This window comes from Lissotriton helveticus, chromosome 4_1, assembly GCF_964261635.1.
Source record: "Lissotriton helveticus chromosome 4_1, aLisHel1.1, whole genome shotgun sequence".
NCBI classification, from domain to species: domain Eukaryota; kingdom Metazoa; phylum Chordata; class Amphibia; order Caudata; family Salamandridae; genus Lissotriton; species Lissotriton helveticus.
The window spans coordinates 396,451,520-396,472,898 of record NC_136063.1 but is presented as its reverse complement, the minus strand read 5'-3'; the positions used below and the strand labels follow the sequence as shown (position 1 = coordinate 396,472,898).

Below are 21,379 nucleotides of genomic sequence, written 5' to 3'. Positions count from 1 at the left end.
GATTTAAATTGTAACTATGAGCCAGTTATGGGTCTTAGTGATGTTTTCGAAGAGGAAGACCAGGCTAACAAAATCCCCGCCATGGACAATATCAAATCAGTCAAATGTTCAACCTTGGCTCTCCAAATGAATAAAATTTGTACAGAGCATTGTTTTAGGGCCTGTAATGGACGGTTATCGTCTGATAGCTTGAAGAAACCTACCTTTTGTAGGAGGAACTGTAAAAGTAATATAGATTTCGTGATTGCTTCCATACCAACTTGGTTGTATCTTCTTGACTTTGAGGTAAAGGAGAGGCTAGAAAGCGACCACTTTCCTTTAGAGCTCAAAATGGAAGCCTCATTGTTAGAAGACACAGGTTCTTCTCCCTCAGTAGAAGAAAGCAACGATGACAATACTGAGATCCATATTAGTAATAATAGACGATCACTTATTCATATTGGACCATGGCGATATCCTTGCAGAAATATACACACTTTTCGTAGGCTCCTTTGGACCGTATTTAGATCCAACATTGGATGAAGAAAGCAAAATTCATTTTAGTATATTACATCAAAAAAAATTTGATTCTGTAAAACTTTTAGTTACCAAAATGCCTAAGAAAAACCAGCAAAATACACAGAATTTGTCTCATAGCAAACCCTGGTATGGTAGAGCTTGCAGAGAGTCCAAAAGGGCACTTTTATTAGCGATTAAATCTAAGTTACCCTTAGATATCAAAACAACTAGGAACAATTATAAGACTGTACAAAAGGCTTCAAAAATAGCTTGGGAAGAAGGAAAATGGGCTGACATGCTGCTGGCCGCCAAAACACGTGATAACGCAGCATTCTGGAGGCTGGTAGCTAATGGAAATCATGTAGGGAGAGTGGTTAAGGACGTCTATTTGGATGAACAAACTTGGATTAACCATTTTTCTAAACTTTACAAAAAATATGACGATTCCCACATAGACACGAATGTCCCAAGCTATGAACTTCCAACAGAGTATCTGGACTTTACTTTAGGGGAAACTGAGCTGGCAATAAGCCAAATAAAATCTGGTAAAGCCCCAGGTCTAGACAAGATTCCGGGCGACTTATATAAGCACGATTTAAAAGTATGGGTACCATACATTAACTATCTGTGCAATAAGTTATCGCGTACCCTAGACTTTCCAGAAAGTTGGAAGGGAGCCGAAATTGTTTTAATTTTTAAAAAAGGAGACAGGATGGATCCCTCCAACTATCGGCCAATCAGTTTAATGGATATACTCCAGAAAATTTATGCACAACACATATTATTCCGTGTCAGTGATTGGCTGGAGGAAAAGGCAATACTAACCAGATACCAAGCTGGATTTAGATCCAAAGTTAGCACAATAGACCAGATCCTTAGACTCTCCTGCCTTTACTGGAAATATGTAAAAATCAAAAGGGGTCATTTATATGTTGCCTTTGTTGATTTAAGGGCAGCATTTGATTTAGTGCCTCGCAATTTCCTATGGAAAACGCTGAGTGTAGTAGGGTTGCCTAACAACTTATTAGTTCAGATTAAAGAGCTACATGAAGGAAACTTCGCGAGAATTCGATGGGGCCCAAATGGCGAACTAACCCCCAAAATTCCAATTGAGCGTGGTGTCCGCCAAGGGTGCGTACTGGCCCCTACGTTGTTTTCCATTTTCGTGAACGACATTCCTTCACATTTAGAGGGATGTAAAAACGATTCCCCAAAACTGAACGGTGAAAAGGTAACATCCCTATTATTTGCTGACGACACTATCTTGATTTCCCAAACTAAAAGAGGTCTCCAGGCACTATTGAACTCCTTCAGTGAATACTGTAGTAAGAAGGGACTGGAGATAAATGGGAAAAAGACCAAATGTATGGCCCTAAATTCAACCAAATCTGATAAAGGCTGTTTGACCTTAAAAGGAGTAAAACTAGAATCGGTCCCCCATTTTTCCTATTTAGGGGTGACAGACTGCAATTTCTCTTGGAAAGCCCAGATGGAAAAAAGTAAGCTGACATTTCTTCAGAATGTAAAATCTATCCTTAGGGAACAAAGCCTGAGCACTAGCAAAGCCGTGTCTCCGGCGATTGAACTTTTTAAATTCATAGTACAACCAGCCGTACTATACGGTGCAGAAATTTGGGGCCCTGGGTCTAAGGACAATTTTAGTGTCCTGGACAATAATTTTATGAGAAGTTTGGTAAGGGTACCGAGAGGTACTCCCTTAGTACCCCTCCAACTTGATCTAAACATTAAAAGAACTGATCACCAAATCATAATACGCCCACTGTTGTTGTGGGTTAGATTATGGCGGGTACCTGAATTACAAGACTACAGGGACGGGCTAAAAGAAATTATGGAGCTTGACAATTTAAAAGTCATTCCGTGGTTTAAACATGTTAAAACTTGGTTTATTAAAATAGGTCTGAGACATTTTTGGGAGAACGCGGACCAACTACCATCCAACCCGAAACTAATTTTAAAAAGGGCCTTCTGGACTTTTATTGTCAATATGACCAATCAATCAATCAATCATGGACATTTATATAGCGCACTACTTACCCGGAGGGTCTCAAGGCGCTTGGGGGGGGGGGGTGCTGCTACTGCTCGAACAGCCAGGTCTTGAGCTTCTTCCTGAAGGAGAGGTGGTCTTGGGTCAGGCGCAGGTCGGTCGGGAGGGAGTTCCAGGTCTTGGCGGCCAGGTGGGAGAAGGACCTTCCTCCTGTTGTCGATCTTCGGATGCGGGGGACGGCGGCGAGGGCGTGACTGGCTGATCGGAGGTGGCGTTTGGGAGCGTAGAAGTTGATGCGGTTGTTGAGGTAGCTCGGGCCTTGGTCGTGTAGGGCTTTGTGTGCGTGGGTGAGGAGACGGAAGGTGATTCTCTTGTTGACGGGGAGCCAGTGCAGGTCTCTCAGATGTCCGGAGATGTGGCTGCGTCGGGGGATGTCGAGGATGAGTCTGGCTGAGGCGTTCTGGATCTGCTGGAGTCTCTTCTGGAGCTTGGCGGTGGTTCCGGCGTAGAGGGCGTTGCCGTAGTCCAGTCGGCTGGTGACGAGGGCCTGGGTGACCGTCTTCCTGGTCTCGGTGGGGATCCACCGGAAGATCTTTCGTAGCATGCGCAGGATGTTGAAGCATGACGAGGAGACGGCGTTGACTTGTCTGGTCATGGAGAGGGAGGAGTCCAGGATGAAGCCCAGGTTGCGTGCGTGGTCTGTCGGTGTGGGTGCGGTGCCCAGGGCGGGGGGCCACCAGGAGTCGTCCCAGGCGGAGGGCGAGGAGCCCAGGATGAGGACTTCCGTCTTGTCTGAGTTCAGTTTCAGGCGGCTGGTCGTCATCCATTCGGCTACATCTTTCATCCCTTCGTGAAGGTTGGCTCTGGAAGCGGCGGGGTCGTTGGTCAGTGAGAGGATCAGCTGGGTGTCATCGGCGTAGGAGATGATGTTCAGGTTGTGTTGGCGTGTGATGGGCGCGAGGGGGCTCATGTAGACGTTGAAGAGGGTGGGGCTCAGCGAGGATCCTTGAGGGACGCCGCAGATGACGTCGGTGGCCTCTGACTTGTACGGTGGTAGGCGGACTCTCTGTGTTCTTCCGTCGAGGAAGGAGACGATCCATTCCAGTGCCTTTTCCTGAATTCCGACGTTGCTGAGGCGCTGCACTAGGGTGCGGTGGCAGACAGTGTCGAATGCCGCGGAGAGGTCTAGGAGGATGAGGGCCGCTGTTTCTCCGTTGTCCATCAGGGCTCGGATGTCATCGGTGGCAGCGATCAGAGCGGTCTCGGTGCTGTGGTTGGCTCGGAAGCCAGACTGTGAGGGGTCGAGGGATCCATTCGTCTCGAGGAAGGCGGCCAGCTGTTTGTTGACGGTCTTCTCGATGACTTTGGCTGGAAACGGGAGGAGCGAGATGGGGCGGTAGTTCTTGAGTTCGGTGGGGTCCGCTGTTGGTTTCTTAAGTAGAGCGCTGAGTTCGGCGTGCTTCCAGCTCTCCGGGAAGGTGGCGGTGTCGAAGGAGGTGTTGATGATGTCCCGCAGGTGGGGTGCGATGACAGCGTCGGCCTTGTTGAAGACGTGGTGAGGGCACGGGTCGGTCGGAGATCCGGAGTGGATGGAGTTCATCATGCGGACGGTGTCATCGGTGCTGATCGGAGTCCAGGCGCGGAGGGTGGTGGTGGGTGGCGTTGCTGCGGTCTTTGTGTGCGATGGTTGACTACTGAAGCTGTTGTGTATGTCTGCGATCTTGTTGTGGAAGTAGGAGGCGAGGGAGTTGCAGAGGTCTTGCGATGGGGTGATGTCGTTGTTACCGGCGTTGGGGTTGGAGAGCTCTTTCACGATGTTGAAGAGTTCCTTGCAGTTGTGTGCGTTGGTGTCCAGTCGGTCCTTGAATGCAGTTTTCTTGGTGGCGCGGATCAGTTGGTGGTGCTTCCGGGTGGCAAGCTTGAGGGTGGTCATGTTGCCCGCGGTAGGTTCCCTTCTCCAGACTTTCTCGAGGGCTCGGCAGTTCTTCTTGGAGCTCTTGAGTTCGTCGGTGAACCATGGGGCTTTCTTGCTGCCGGGTCTGCTGGGCGGGGTCCTCAGAGGGGCGAGTTCGTCCGCGCAGTTGCTGATCCACTTTGTGAGGTTGTCGGCGGCCTGGCTGGGGTTCGCTGAGCTGGCGGGAGGGTGCTGACTCAGGGAGGCGGTGAGCTGGTCGGCTGTGATCTTGTTCCAGCTTCTTCGGGCAGCCTGTTGCTGGTGGTGGTGGGTCGTCGTTCTTCTGAAGGTGAAGTGGACGCAGCTGTGGTCCGTCCAGTGGAGTCCTGTGGCGTGGCTGAAGGCGATGTCTTTGCTGGATGAGAAGACGGCGTCGAGTGTGTGTCCGGCGAGGTGGGTGGGGGTGGTCACCAGTTGCTTGAGTCCCAGGTTTGCGAGGTTTTCCAGCACGGTGGTCGTGTTGCGGTCGTCGTTGTTCTCCAGGTGGAAGTTGAGGTCCCCGAGGAGGATGTAGTCGGCTGAGGGGAGGGCGAGCGGGCTGATGAAGTCGGCGATGTCCTCGCTGAATTGTGTGCGTGGTCCCGGGGGTCTGTAGATGAGGGTGCCTCTGAGAGTGGTCTTCGGGTTGACGTGGATCTGGAAGTGCAGGTGTTCGGCGGGTGCGATGGTGTCGTCGGTGTTGGTCGTGATGCGGATGGTGTTCCTATGAATGATGGCGATGCCACCTCCTGTCTGGTTGACGCGGTCTCTCCGGATGATCTTGTAGCCGTCCGGGATGGCGATGGCGATGTCGGGTGCTGAGGAGGCGTGCATCCAGGTTTCCGTGAGGAAGGCGACGTCTGGGTGTGTGGTGTCGAGCAGGTTCCAGAGCTCGACGGCGTGTCTGTGGACGGAGCGGGTGTTGAGCAGGATGCACTTCAGGTGGCTGCTGCTGGAGTTCGGCTTGGTGGGTGCTGGTGCCGCGCAGGTCCGGGTGCAGGAGAACTTGCAGGCCTGGCAGATGAAGGGACCGTGGGTGCGTCTCGGGGTGGCTCGGTAGCATCCAGGGGTTCGGCCGGCGTTGAGTGCGTTGAGGGCGGCGGCGTCGTACGTCCGGCGGGTGGGCTGGGGTCTGCGGGGGCCAGGGGTCCTGGCACTGGGCGCGGTCCAGGCGCGGACGGGCGCAGACGGGCTTACCTTTGGCGCACCTTCAGCGCTCAGTCGGTGCTCCCGCTGCGCGCGTCCGCTGCGCGGTCGCTCAGGGGGCGTCATAAGAGGGGAGCCGGGAGGGAGGGTGTGCGGGGAGGCGGGGATCGCGGTAGCCAATCGGCGTGCGGGGGGGCGGGGTCTCGTCGAGATCCGGCGGGAAAAGCTGGGGGCTCGGCGGCGGCCCTGCGGTGGCTGGGGCGGCGCTGGGACGGCCCTGTGGCGGCTGGGGTGGTTCAGCGGCGGTCCTGTGGCGGCTGGGGCGCCGTGTAGATCGAGGCACAGTCAGCAGGTAGGAGGAGCAGGCGGGGGGTGTGGGGGCGACCAGGCCGAGGGCGCAGTGGTCGCTCCATAAGGACCATAAGTGCTTCAACTGGTGGGACCTTAGTAACAAAATTCCTCACTATTAAGGATGTACCATTATTTGAGACTTTCATGGATGAAATAGAGCCCCCTCTTGCCAAGACTTTATTTTTAAAATTTAGATATGGAAATCTCTTAATAAAGACAACTTTGGCACGTTGGGCTAGGGGCTCAAATACTCCATCCATAGTGATAGATGAATTTTGTTCTTTGTGCGATTGCCATCAGATAGAAAATGAGCAATATATCCTCTTTTTTGCCCTGTGTACGCACAGGCCAGGAAAAGATGGATCAAACCAATATGCCTATTGCTAGGCGTGAGATCATGCACACAGGCTCTGAGAAAACTTTCATCTAACACATCTCAATCAATAATATTTAGTGTTAGTAGATTTTTACACTCTATCTTTTTCCAAAGGAAAAAACTGGGACACCAATTGTAATTGGGATCCATTCTAGAGATAGAATTGGTCTACCTTCTAGCAATCAGTGGGGGATCCATCACAGAATTTTATTGTTGTCTGTGTACTGATTGTCTCCAATAGTATTGAATTGTTCTAGCTAATGGATCTAAAGTTTTATGCTGTAAAGTTCCACGCAGTTTTGTTTCTATTTTTCTTGATATTTTTAAATGTAATGTTTATGCATTGTCTCTTTTATGGCAACCAAGCCGAATAAAGAATTTTGAATGAATGACTAATATCCACCACTGAAATTACTTCATATTTCACCATATTAATTCACCACTAATCCTTTGTAGGCTTCCTGAATAGCATGCGTCAACAAGCGCTATATAAATACAAACCTTTGTCCTCCTCTGTCCTCTGCTATCATCCCAAATCCAATTAACTGACTAACCTATTCACCACTTAAAATGTACTTGCATGTTTCACTATACTAATTCAACACTAATCCTCCATGGGTCCCGGAGTAGCGTGCTACTCGCAGAAAAAGCGTTTGACGCCTCGTCAGGGGTAGTAAGCGCTATATAAATACAATACAATACAATGTGCAAGAAATAGGGGAAACCTTATCGTTTTTTATTTAAATTCATACAAGGGTCTGATTTCTTTTTCCGGAGTGCATATTTTGTGCTATGCTTTGAATACTGCGGTGTTCACATCGTGGACGATTATGTTTGTTTATGAAGTTACCTGGTTATTGTGTGTATGAAATTCAGAGTAGAGCGGTATTCTGAGTGAAAACCGGTATGTAAAATCCAACTATATGTACACATGAACAGAAAGAGGTTAGATGTCAATTCAACAAAAATGCAATAGTTTGGAAAAGAGAAAACACGCTCCCCTTGATCTCCAGTGAAATCACAGGAAATAACATCGAATGATCTTTGACCTGCTACAACTTATGAAGGACTTCACTGAACCTTTGTCCATCCTGATATTATAGAAAGTTGACAAAAACCTACGAGTGCAATATTTTAAAATAATAAAAATCTTGCTAAAGTAAATAGGTCTAACTTAGTTACCATCAATATGTTAATAATCATTTTCCATCCATCGCTTCCAATGCGTAATGCAGCCCTCCACTCAAATTCTGAATGCACGCCCCTGCCCCCCTCCCCCCCAACCAAACACCAGATTTGGCCTCAGATGCCTAATGTAGATACCTCGATGCCCACGCATGGCCTGCAACGTCAATATTTTTGTACAAGCAAGTAGAGCATCATATATCCAGTACTGTGGGTATATCCTCAAAGGTGGGTGCAATGAAGAGACAGGGCTTCAAGAGCCCGGTCACTCATCCACTTGCATTTTGCACCCCCTCATTGCATAAGACCAGGACTTGGACCAGGACAGAATGTGCCACAGTGAAGGCGCATGCCAGTGGACCCTCCAGCAGTGCGACACCTTATGCTCCCGGTAAGGATGAAGGAGGGGGCAAATTTAAGACACATCTGCACTAGGCTTCCTTGCACTAAAAAACTGACCGGGAAGGTCTTGAATGTTTGTCCTGAAAGTTTTACTCATGAAACCCGAAAGTGCATAAAACGAATAAAGTTTTCCTGTCTTGAACAAAAAATATATGAGGTCTGTGCCAGCCTAGCCCAGAATTGAGATCTTGCTTATTGTGGAATTTTGTTACTCTTTTGTGATGACGCTAATGAATCCAAAGTGATACTTTCAACAGACCTTGCTTCAGCTCTTCAATTGGTTGAGGATATTCAAAGGTCCTGTTTAGGTAGTGCGCACCTGGGTAAAAGAGTAAGGCACAATGACACTTTACCAGCCTATTTTTCCCATAGTGCTTAACAACTTTTCTGTCCCATAGCCTTTTACTCCAAAGCACCAACAGGCAGACACCAAACGTTGACATAAAGCACTGTACCGTGTCTAAACAGAAACCAGCCAAACATGCTTTTACAAAACCATACGTTCTAGATTAGTTTTGTAAAAGGAATGTAAATACATATCTACTAAGGGTAACAACTGAGGCATGTTCTAGTTACAGGATTGTAATGGCATCAATGCTATATTCTAAAGCAGGGTTCTCCAAAGTCTGTCCTGCAGGGCCCAATCCATGCCAGATTTTTAGCATATCCCCATTTAGATAAATGTAATTATCTTAAAAATCTGGCATGGATCCGGCCCTCCAGGACCGACTTTGGGAAACCCTATTTTAAAGGAAAGATTGAAGAATGCAAGTAAAATACGAGTAAAATAATACTTGACTGCTAACAATGAGAAACGCAACACACTGTTAGTTTAAAACTATCTACGATAACGTACCATGTGTTGTATTCATGTAGAACACAATGTTTTCTGTTTGCCCAGTTTCATATAGAAATGCACGTAGCATCTATGTTTTGCGGTACATTGCACTCAGCTGTGCAAACTTATCTTTTTAGGGTCAAAGAAGAACAAAAACCACAACTGCCACAGTAAGTAAACCATCTTCACCGTGCAGTAGGCTTAACTTTCCTACTCTTTGCTGTGTACTGCTTTCTGCAACTTTGACGGTATTAGCCGACACTAATACTCGAGAGGCTGCGTTTAGTGTTGTCATCTGCTTCCTGATTGGCTTGTAAGACAGCTGGCTGCAGCTTCTTACTTCATCCACATGTTCGCTGGATGTGGTTTCTTGCTGCCTGCTTGTGGACTATGTAGTTAAGTGTAAGATGTGTTCCTCTGACATCCTTACTGGCTGACTGGTTATTTCAGCTAACATCCCCATTGGCTGTAGCTTCTCTGCCTGTGTATTTCTATTGCTTTGTCGGGTAAGAAAGTATTTAGCCTACAGTGTCATTTGTTTGGTTGTACAGTCACAATATTTGCTTATTTGAACAGGTGGCTTCCCTTTAGTGGGATCACTGAGCTGGTAAATAGCGTTCTTCAACCACAGCCAAAACAACCAAATGAAAAGGAGCCCCCGACGTAAGTAAGATGCTCTTTGTAGATGAAATGCTGTCTCTATGGCTCAGAAACATAACAGGAAGTAGGTTTAAATACAACTGCTCCTGATTAGCAGATCCCCTGCAGTCCAGGCTGCTTTAAACTCAGGGACCATTAGTTACCACACATAGATAGTTCTGTCAAGCCAAAAAGTATTCATGTTTCTTGTTGAGCCAGGATCCGAGCCAGACTAAGAACAGTTGTGAGGCATTCGCCATGAATTGTGTTGGAAATGAGAGGAACAGGGCTTTGCACATCAGGTTTGTTAGGCTGGAGGCATGATTTCTGTTTGGGGTCTTCTATTTAGATCCCCTCAAGTTCCACTTCTGACATTGATGGAACATGTAATAACGTTTCACTCCACACCCCATAATGCTCAGAACAGGTTACATTATATGTTAGACTAAAACAGCATTAAATTAGGGTGCAAACACTACAACCTTGTGAAATCCCATGGCCACGTCCCCATTTATGATTAACCCTGGGCAATGAACTCCGATCATCCCATATATGATTAACCCTTTGCGGAGATTTGTTAACTACGCATTCTATTAAAAACGCGGAAATCAGGCAAAAACTCAGTTCATCCATGAAATAGATGTACTAAACTGCACCCACAAATGCTTTGATGAAACTATTTCACATGCTAAAAAGCGTATAACCAATTCACAAAAGTGAACTTTGAAAATGAAAAATATCAGGCTATGAAAAAGGTGATGATTTTGAGGTGCCCCCTAACCTAGGAGAGGACCAAGCAGATGCCTTGAACACAAAGAGCTTATCATGCTGAACGATTCAGTGGTGGTCCCATCCTCTTAGGGCCACCCCAGGCACACACAGTTATGGGCAAAATTACAATCCCAACCAAATGTCCTGCAAAGTATTATGGGACAAGATTAGCAGTGGGCAGTGAATATTATAGTATCCAATATCAAAATAATCCTACAAAGAGCTGCAGTTCCACTAGTCGTTACTAGGTGTCCCTCACGAGTCAAATGCAAAAGCATTGAAATTATTACATCAAGCTGCAGTTCAACTAGTTGATGCTAGGTGTCCCTCAAGTCAAATTCTTTCGCATTTGACTCATGAGGGACACCTAGTAATGACTAGTAGAACTGCAGCTTCATGAAACGGTTTCAATGCTTTTGCATTTGACTCGTGAGGGACACCTAGTAACGACTAGTGAAACTGCAGTTTGATGTAATAATTTCAATGCTTTTCCATTTGACTCGTGAGGGACACCTAGTAACGACTAGTTGTACTGCAGCTCTTTGTAGAATAATTTTGATATTGGATACTATAATATTCACTGCCGACTGCTAATCTTGTCCTATAATGCTTTGCAGGGCCTTTGGTTGGGATTGTATTTTTGCCCATAACTGAGCTTGGGGTGGTCCTAAGAGGATGGGAACACCACTGAATCATTCAGCAAGATGTGCTCTTTGTTTTCATGGCATCTGCTTGGTTCTCTCCCTAGGTTAGGGAGGATCCCAAAATCATCACCTCTCTCACTGCTTGCTAAAATTTACTTTTCACTTTTGTGAAATGACTATATGCATTTTAGCATGTAAACCAGAGATACTTGTTATTTTACCAAAAGTATATGAGGTTTCTGTTTTATTAATTGGGAGTCACTGAGCTTTGGTTCAACTTCGTGGAATTCCACGTAGTAGTACTCTGCCAACTACGCCCACCCTTATTTATGATGTAGCGTGACTGCCTTGATGCTTTTGCCTAGTCACGGAGTCCTGAGATTCACGGAGAGCCAATCACGTTTCAGGTTGGCTGCCTACTATGAAAGAGAGAGAAGTTGGACATGAGCTGTTCAGTCACATCATGATGGGGAGACATCGCTGGCAATCAGATTCCAAAATTGCAGCGTTCTGCAATCAGAAATAAATGTATTAGATGCAGTAGATGTTATGCATACCTGATGCACAGTAGTAGTGCAACACGTCTTTAATGTTAAGATGATGTTCATTTGTTTCCAAATCCATCAATAGACCATCTGCACCAACACCTACGACCCTCAGCTCCACACACATTTCCTCAGCCATTTGCACAATTTTGCTTTGTTGCATAAAAAGCAAAATAGGTTATGGTGCAAATGTGTTTGCAGTTTAAGTGAAGTTCTCGCTCACTGCCTCGTGGTTGCCTGAGAGTATTGAAGTCACTGATTATGGCGATCCTGGTTTGATGTAAAGTCTGCTTTGTTTCTTGCCTTCTTGTGCCCGCACATGAGGACCGCAGCTTGAGAGTGGCTGGATGAGGCTTGGCAGTGAATGCGCCATGTTGAGCTCTTCATCTTGCCCGTGTATGTTGATGTGCTATTCCTAGATGTGTTGCTTCATGTGATCATTGTATAGATTGGTGATGCAGAAAAGTCCTTTCTCTCCAAAATGCGTCTTTTTACTTCACCAAATGTAAATGTTAACTATAGGCCCAGGAATTAATTGCATAACATCCAGATGTGTTTATCTTTTTTTTTCTTGATATTTCATGTAGTAGTATGATTTTACAGCAATTGTTGTCATCAATGACATAAAAACCCGTAAAAATAGTTAACATGCACAATTGAATTTAAAACAGATTTGAATATTTATCAGGCACTTCTTAGATTCTTATTTCACGTTTGAATATTTTATGTACAAGTATAGTTAATGAGACTATCTCTGTTACCATAGTATCTACCAAATAATGCTCTACTTAAAGAAAAAAGGCGTCAAAGATAATTTTTCAGTGGGAGTCTGGTGCTGCATTACTGATTCGGAATTTTTTGATATTTTGCTAGGAGTGCTGACTGTTTACAAAAGTCAGAACCTGCTAGCTGCTGTCCTCTTTTCCAGTTAGCAATTTTCCTGTGAGTCAAAAAGTTCCTTGGTATCTTGCTTACTCATATGAAGACCGGGCCTGGAGTTCCGGCTGGACTGTTCCTATTAAAGTTGCGTCAAGATTAATTTGAATAATGAGGTGGCATAGTATGCAAAATAATGATGGACTGGGATGTAGCCTTGAGTAACTACCGGTGGCTGAGATTAATTCAAGCACTCCATCCATCACTTATTTGTATACTTTAGTGCATCGCTCTAAGTGGGACAGGTATGCCCAGCCGTGGGTCCCGAGCACACTGTGTTTACTGGGACCAGGCTGTACCTGGTTGATGAGTCTAAAGTAGGGCAACACTGGTCCTAGGTTGCTTTTGTTCTGGTTCAGAGAGGACCTGGCCTGGCATTTCAGGCTGGACTGATCCCATTGGAGCAGGGATAAGACTGATTTGCATATGGCTGGGTACAAACGGAGATAGCGTGTTGTGCAAGATAGCCATGGACAGGGATGTGGCCTGAGTGATTAGCAGTGACTGATTAGCAGTGACTGCGATTAATTCAAGCATTCCATCCATTACTTTTTGTATCCTCATATGAGATGGCAGATCTAACATTTTGAATTTAGTCCCTAATACATCAATTAAGATAGAACCAGCTAATCAAATTAATGGCATCCGCCAGCTGTTCCGTGGTGTTTTGTAAAACTTATTGTATCCAGAGAAGGTGGTACTGGCCAGAAGAACTTCCAGTTCCAAATAATAGGGGATGATGTTATCATTTGTTACAGCAAGATATTTCTATGTTCCACTGTCATATAGTTCCTAGGATCGCACCCCCCCCCTAACCCCCCATGTCCTGCGCATTTTGGATTACCTAAACTGAGGGCTTGGTGTGCAGACAGGCTCTGGATACCCCCACAGGATGTCAGCCATTAAACCAGCTGGCTCTACAGTGCCACTACCACCCCCGTATTCAACAACAGTGTAGGTAGTTTCTGCCAACCACTGAACATGATAACCCTGATTCCTCAGGTATCGTGGAAACAATACGGTATCTTTCGCTCAGTCACTCATGCTTACTTTTCTCAGAATACACATAGAATGACGATTGTAACGGTTTCAATAATTATTTGTTGATCAAGCATCAGTCTAGTATGAAACATATTTGAGGCGACGATCAAAAGACAGGAGCAGACAGATGTAATTGCCAGCACCAATATCTAAATAGCAGAACCATTTCTACCACAGTGCTAGTAAGATGAATAAAAGCAGATTATATAAAACAATACCATTGGCGTACTCCTACAATGCGTGGCCTACCTAAATGTACTCAGCCTAGTTATGTAGGTGAAGCATGTGTATGTAAGTGATAGGATATATCCTAATGGAGCCAAGAAGTCCCCGGGGAAGTAGTTACCCCTCACCTGAAGGTTCTGAATGAAGGACCCCGTCTCTGCGTTGAGGATGGCACCCCACAGGGGATGTCAGGTCTCTGCCTGTCGAAGATTGAGCCTGAAGAGTCTCGGTCCAGCCTGGAAGGAATTTTCCTCTCTTCTGTAAGGGGGAGTGAGGGTCTTTTATACGAAAGTGGTCACTCCAGGGTTTCTTCTAGAATCGATATATTTTGAAAACATTTGGTAATCCTTTTCTAACCAAACATGATCATGCACAGCTGGCTGTTGGCCATGGATGCAAAAAGTGGTGAATGAATAAATCTGCTGTGCCTGGGGTCATGTTTATGTACATCAGGTACAGGGATTAAGACAGGGTACAGAGAGTCTGGTGTTGAAGAGACAGAAGTAAGCTACTAGGTAAAAGGTCACCTGTGTAAGACTGTTATGTCGTGTGGATGGTACAAACTGTATGTAATCGGTATGTACATGATGGGACTGTCCTAAAGGACCTGATACCACCCTCATTGTAGTCTTGGCATAGACATTTCTCCTACAGCAGAGTGTACAACATCAATATATGAATACTCCTACATTATCAATTTAGACAGTTTATTGGTTCATAAACCTTAAAAGGACTTGTCTCTTTACCTCAATTTGTTAGTAATAGGGGAATTACAAAGCATTAAAATTGTAAGTAATAGTTTTACGGCATTACATTTGATTAAAGTGATTGGTTGCAACTCATTTATGATAATAGGAATACTTACATGATGTTATAATAAGATAAGAATGGACTCCATTTTCGTTGTATAAAACATTTGGCTGCTTAAATACCAACAATATAAGCAAAATAGCAAACATTGTGCAAAAATATGGATAGTTCAATGAATGCCAGTTCATATAGAAAATCTCCTCTAATTTCACTACTTCCTCTGAGATAGACAAGAGAGAAGGCAGTATGGGTCTCTTATTATAAATAAGTGCTTAGCCACAGTGGTGTCTGCATGAAATGAACCCTGTAACATGACTAAAGAACTATGTCTGAGTCTGAGAATCTATGTGCAACAAAATGTGTTACATTTTTGACAGATACATCTTAAACATAACCAGAAATGGCAATATTCTAGACACTGCCCCTACTGCAAGAGAACAGCGAGCATGAGAATCAGTTTAATAATTGTGTACCATGGCCTTCACAAACATAAACAAATGAATTAATCACTAGAACAATGTGGGGTCTCTCCTTGATGTTTGCTCTTCAATATATTCACGCAATTAGTCTTTACCTCTCTTGTTTTATTTCCTTCAACCACTGCAGTTATTAAATCACAAACTCGAGATATAGTGCCACTCTACTAACTTTCCATACCTGTCCAAGCATTTTGAACAAACTGTGATAAGGCAATTATAGGTATATAGAGACTCTCAAAACTACTTTGACGACCACAAGGCATGTTCAACCGGTGCCTAGTACAGAGCGAGTGACAACTACAATAATGGTTGATCTTTGCTTGATAGCAGATTACGGTGGTGTCAGAACTCTGATCTTAGTGGCATTCCACCGCATCAACCATAAAAATGTAAACGATATACTATGCGAGTGCTTCATTAAGAATCATGCAGTATGCCCATGTTATTTCTAATAGAAAATGGAGCACAGAGTGTACAAAGTCCCCCCATCTCTAAGAGGAAAGAAACGTGAATATGACCTCTTTTTTAACATTTGTCTCCTCCCCTTGTTGAAGTTGGGCAGTAATGACTAGCACATAATGATGTGAAGGAAGAGATTGGCCAACAAAGGGATATGAAAGTTAAGAGATTTAGGGCAGAGTCGCTCCACTTATGAAGAGCTTGCAGTAGGCCTGGCTACACCTAGTCTTTCTCAACATGAACCTTCTTGGAGGATTGCATAACCATCATCAAATATATGTTTAAAGTACAAATCAAAATTGCAGTAGCTAGTATTCCATATTTAAGCTTTCAAACGTATTTTCATAGGAAGAGAAAAAGCAGTTTTGGCTTTTCTGGACGGATCTGCCCTAATGCTTCCAAATTGTAAATTGTATTTAAGCATGATAAAAGTGGAAGCGGGAACAGGAGTGAATGCACTTTCCTTTTACAATTTCCCCAAACAATGGTTGTATCTTGCAGAAACCTCTGAACCCAATGATTACTAAATTTGGGAGAGGCATATTTCCCTTCATTCTGTGCCTTTGCTAGAAATGGACAGTTTTATTTTAGAATGCTTTATTATGTTAATCAAAAAGGCCATTATGATCAAATGTAATAGCTCTGTCCAAGTGAATTAACCTTCAGGCTATTTAATAACATTATTTATTTTATAACATTAAATGAATCTGCAGTGGCATGTAATCACATACAATGTTTTTCCTGCACAATCTTTCTCCAATGAAAATGATTTCTCCCAAAATTTAGAGTCAAATTGTTATTACAGTCAGGATTTGGGACATTCTCTTTAACAAAATAAATTCTGGGGACATTTCAATGACCAATGGCGGTAATTCACCTTGAATGCTCTTGAAGTAACAAAAAATGTGATGCCTAAGAATATATTTCATTCATGTATATGACATTATTAATCATACCCTATTTATATGTATTATTGAAAACCCTGTGCAACACAGGGTCCAAATAGAGAACAACTTAAAAAATGCAAAGTCTACACTCCAAGTGTGTGCTGTTTTGGAATGTGTATCTATTGATGATTTTGTATTTGCGGAATTTTGTTAACAATGTGTTTTATATCTGTCTTTTATGGTCGGTTCGGCGGAATAAAGATCTTTGAACTGAACGGAACTGACACCATTAGTCATACCTCATTTATAAGTATTATTGAAAAACATTTGCAGCACAGTGTCCAGATAGATACAACTCAAAAAATGCAAAGTCCATACTCAAAGTTTCTGTGAAAGGAAAATAAAATTTGCAGTATTCATTGCCATAAAGGAAGATACGTTGGTGACACAGTGCACTGTCTATTGCCTTAATGAGAATTATTGGGAAATGCACTGACTTGCGACGACTCTTAGATTCCCTCTAATTTATACCCTGGAATCAAATACTAACTAGCAATTAATATGCTTACAAGGCATTTATCATAGGTTGTGACACTACTGGCAATGCATTCACTGTTGAAACACATCATTAAACACATCTGTCTGTGCTTATTAGTGAAGTACCTAAGTGATGATTATTACCTATAAATACTTTTTTCTGTGTGTTACCCACTGCTTTTGTTTTTTAAATGATTCGAGATAGAGTTCGCGATTTAAAACTGCGCCTATAACTACATTTGAACGTAATCTTGTACTTTGTCACAGGGTATGGAGAGAATTTATATTAAACCGAGACTGTTACTGGAACTTGCAGTTTAAAGTTACAGATTTAAAAGATGCGTTTTTCTTTTAATGAATGTAAGCTAGCAACCTTGCAGATGGATTTCAACAAAATGGTATAAGTTTAATCATTTATAATGAGAGGGCTTGAGTAGTTTTCTTGGCTGAAGGTGGTTTGCAGTACGAATAGGAAAGCAAGCACTAGCGAGGTCAATAGCTCTCTCATACGTATGAGTTATTGGATTTTGCCATGCCTTTTAGCCATGTTTTACAGCAGTGTGGCTGCTGTGCAGCATGGCTAAAAGTTATTTTAAAAAATATATAAAAAGGTCTGACCTCTATCTTTTGAGGCAGTTTCTCACTTGCAGTCTCAGTCATGGCTACCAACAGAGGCCGCGTGTCACAATGAGTGGACTTTTAACATGGCGTGTCATGTTTTGGCCAACAGTGCAGTTTATGCTGGGAATTGTAGTCCAAGCTTTAGAAAGGGAAAGTGAAACTACAAGTCACAGCATGCTTGGCAATGTGGCCTGAAAAACCAGGGCTGGCTGAACGTTGTCTACCTGAAGTCGGGCAAATGGCTGAAGTCTGTAATATCAAGAGTGTGCTGGTGCAGAAAATGCTTCGTGTTAGGTTCTTATTGACAGTGTATTTCTCTCGGGCATTAATCTTTCCTGAAGTGAATTATTGACTCCAGAAATGTCACTTACTTTAATTTATGACTTGTTATTTAGGTATTTTTTGCTAAATAATAATGTTTTCTGTATTGTCTTTATTAGTTGTTTATAAACAAAATTCAATAAAATATTTTGAACTTAAAAAAAAAGAAATGTCACTTACAAAACACTAAAGTGTATGTGTGCTAAAGTGTATGTCTGCCTGTAGGGTATGTTATATTTTGTTGTCTTTAAGTTTTAAATCCTGCTTCTAAGAACCAGTCCTCAGGAGCCAATTTTACGAAAACCCACACATCCCAGTCACAATTTATTTGTCTAAAAGTTCATTAAAACATTGCCATAGGCTTTCATAAAAGCATTAGTTGGCCAGGCACTTTTGTAGCCTACCACCTGTGGGAGCATCGATAGAGAGTATTCTACTCCCTTAATACTTCTAGGAGTGCTTTGCAAAATATTTAATATGAAGTGTCTTTAAACATCTACAGCTATCCTTCCATGATTCTTAATGTAAAGTGCCTCCTGAATTAAGTATGTATGGACCTAATGTTAAGCCCAACTCAGATCATATATGGTCAAACATGTAAACGGCCTGCTTTTCAAGTTTGCACTGGTTGCCTGCATGAAATGTATTACCATACACTGTACTGACTTTGAAAAATATGGTAGGAATAAATGTCATTTCCCAGCAATATAGATGAGGCCTGGGAGTTAAACTTGTTATGCGAAATGCCTGGGATTACTCCATTACATCACAGGGTGTAATTGAGATTTAATTCGAGGGAAATCCTTTTACTGGAGCATGGTGGGAAAGCAGTAAATGAAAACGCACACAAGTATCAGTGTGCTTTGCACACAATTTTGCACTATTTTTAGCGCAAAATGCATCCTTCACTCCAAAATGGATGAGAGTGCAGTTTGTGTTAAAAAATTACACAGAGTGCCAGACTATCATTTCGTGCACTATATACTTTTATTACATTTTTGGCTAAATAAATATTTTCGCAACAGTAATCATGCAAATTTTCCAGAGGCATACTGCTAGATTCATCAAAGACCCGTTTTGCGAGTCTTTAATAGAGATTCATAAGGAATCGCTATTAAGGACTTGCAAAACGGGTTTCATGTAGGAATTGCAAAAAATATTGCGATTCCTACATGTTCCTTATTTGCGATTAGCAAATTGCTAATCGCAAATAAGGAATAACTCCCCATGCATTCCTATGGGCCTACAGCCCATAGGAATGCATGGGGAGTTATTCCTTATTTGCGATTAGCAATTTGCTAATCGCAAATAAGGATGTGATTTCAAGGGTGCAGGGGTGTCCAAAGGACACCCTGTAGCACCCCTGAAATGTGAATTTACACTGATGTTGTGCACACACATGTCCAAAGGACATCTGTGTGTGTGTAACATGCAACTTAGAAAAATGCATTTAAATGCATTTTTCTAAGTTTTCGCTATTTACCACGAGGTTTGACTTCGTGGTAAATAGCGGTCCTAAATTGCGAATTCGCAATTTTTGAATGTTTCATGAATAGCATTTAAGGAATCTCTAATAGAGATTCCTTAAATGCTAATCCTCGCAAATTTGCGAATTCTTTATTAGCGATTTTTGCATTTGGGATGATGAATCCCAAATGCAAAAATTGCACTCGCAAATGGACAGATTCTCAGAATCTGGCCCTTTTGCGAGCGCATTTCGCTTGATGAATCTGGCTGTAAGTATTTACTTCTGCTTTGCTGAAAATTACTTACTTGTCGTTTAAAAATGTACGGTGTGATTAATAAAAATAAAGAGCTGTTAACTGTGTTTTGTCCTTCCATGCATTGTTTCGATGCATATGTTTGGTTAGGGTTTTGAATGTATGCTTGATTAAGGAATGTTTTATACAGTACATGACAGTATTTAGGTGGAGAGTACTGTTCTGTCAAAGTAAACTTATAATGGATATTTGTAATGTCACCTTTAACACACATTATATTACTTGCATTCCGTTTCTAAAGCCTAGCACATAGAACCAAATAAATGGTAATATGAATGTTCATATCGTATACACTGATCAAGATAAAGCAGAATTCCAGTTGTATTAATATTTAGTTAAATATACAAAACTGATCACTTACATCATTAAAATGACAGTCCTGCCTAAATTCCTCTATTTCTGGAGAGCCAGTGTTCCATCACTTCCTGCCATCTTGAATTCTCAATCACTTGTGGTGGGTGGACACTCTCCAGTCTGAAATGGGATTTATAAGACAACGATGGTGGTACATTAGCTTGCTTAAAAAGGCATTGGCAAATGGAGATCTTTATGCTAGGCTACATATGAATGGAACTGACCCGGTTTAAGTCATTGGGGGGCCTTTTTATTGAAGTTTTGACTTCGCCTCAGCTGTGTAATGCCCCAAACTCTTCCGGTATATGCCACTCTGGGATCATTCCAGTGACCTTTAGGGGTTATAGGAGCGAGCATAGACTATTTCAGCCTTGCACTCTGTACGACAACTAGCCAAGAGCTACACCCTGTGGATGTTTGGAACGCTACAAGCAGAATATGGTTGGTGTCCAGACGCACCTGTAAATGTGGGATTTTCTAGGGTGGACTTTCTCATGTGGTGTGGGTCTAGAAACGAATCCTACCTGTACTGGAATTAATTATAATGTGATAGAAAAGTGATTACGATTAAAAATGTATATTTGAGGTACAGAACCCAAAGGAAAGATGGGATGAAATACTCGACAAACAGAGGGACAGAACAGCTGGGGGAGATTATAAGAGAAGCTGGCTGACTTTAAGAGAAGCACAAAATGGAATTACAAATCTGTGAATACCGCTAATTTGAAAACATTATAAAACGATTAACGATTTGTGCTACAAACCACGCAAATGAAATGCTCGGGATTTCGGCAGGATTCTTCCTGCTTTCAGTGTAGCAGGGGGGCTGATAATGTCCATATGTTGGCCCAGTGCTCGGCATTATGGAATTTCGGCAGGATGTGTATTGACAGCGCTCAAAGTATTTACAGGCATTCAAATTACTCAGTCAATTAAATTAATTCTGATGGGGATATAAAAGGATATGAGAGCTGAACATGAAGGTGTTCTTTTTACGGCAATCATTGCAAGACTCTGAATTACTAAATGCTTATTGGATGAGGAGACCGCACAGGCCTGATATTGGTTGAATAGCTTCATGACATCTTGTAGCATGGTGCTTTCGATTTAGGAGAGTGGGGATAATAGGCGAAGGCTCAATCAAATTTAGAAACCAGTTGAAGTGGATGACGAAATGGTCGCAATGTAATTTTTCAGACTCTTTTGTAATTTGTTTCTGTTCTTGGGAAATGTTGACGCCTTAATGATTTAAGTATTGTTTTCGTTTCTTCTGCATTTTCTTAAAAATAAAAAGAAACGATATATTTTCTGCATATGCATTCAGAATGTAAAGGTTCTGATTTGAAATTGGATCCCTTAAAATGTACATCCTGTTCCCTTAACCATGTACCTAAACACTTAGGTCTTCACTGAGAGATTTGTAGCATTCCTCCGATTTTACCATTTTTAAGTGGAATCTCAATATCAATGGGTGCAGTAATTTCAGGTGTGGTATTGTCACACTATTCTGAGATTTCCACACAGGAATCTGGTTTCTGACTTAATGTCCACACGTTTTTTCTGTATTCCAGGATGTTTTTCATTCAGACATTTCC

The 21,379-nt window shown here is 42.9% G+C and overlaps 1 protein-coding gene across 1 annotated transcript in view; it reads left to right on the top strand.

Moving 5' to 3' along the window:
• RIMS2 (regulating synaptic membrane exocytosis 2) overlaps nt 1-21,379 on the top strand; it is a 1,857,427-nt gene that overhangs the window by 186,453 nt on the left and 1,649,595 nt on the right. The window contains exons 2-3 of the mRNA XM_078686898.1: nt 8,872-8,904; nt 9,311-9,397. Of these exons, the coding sequence (XP_078543024.1) occupies nt 8,872-8,904; nt 9,311-9,397 (120 nt within the window). The remainder of the gene's footprint in view (nt 1-8,871; nt 8,905-9,310; nt 9,398-21,379) is intronic.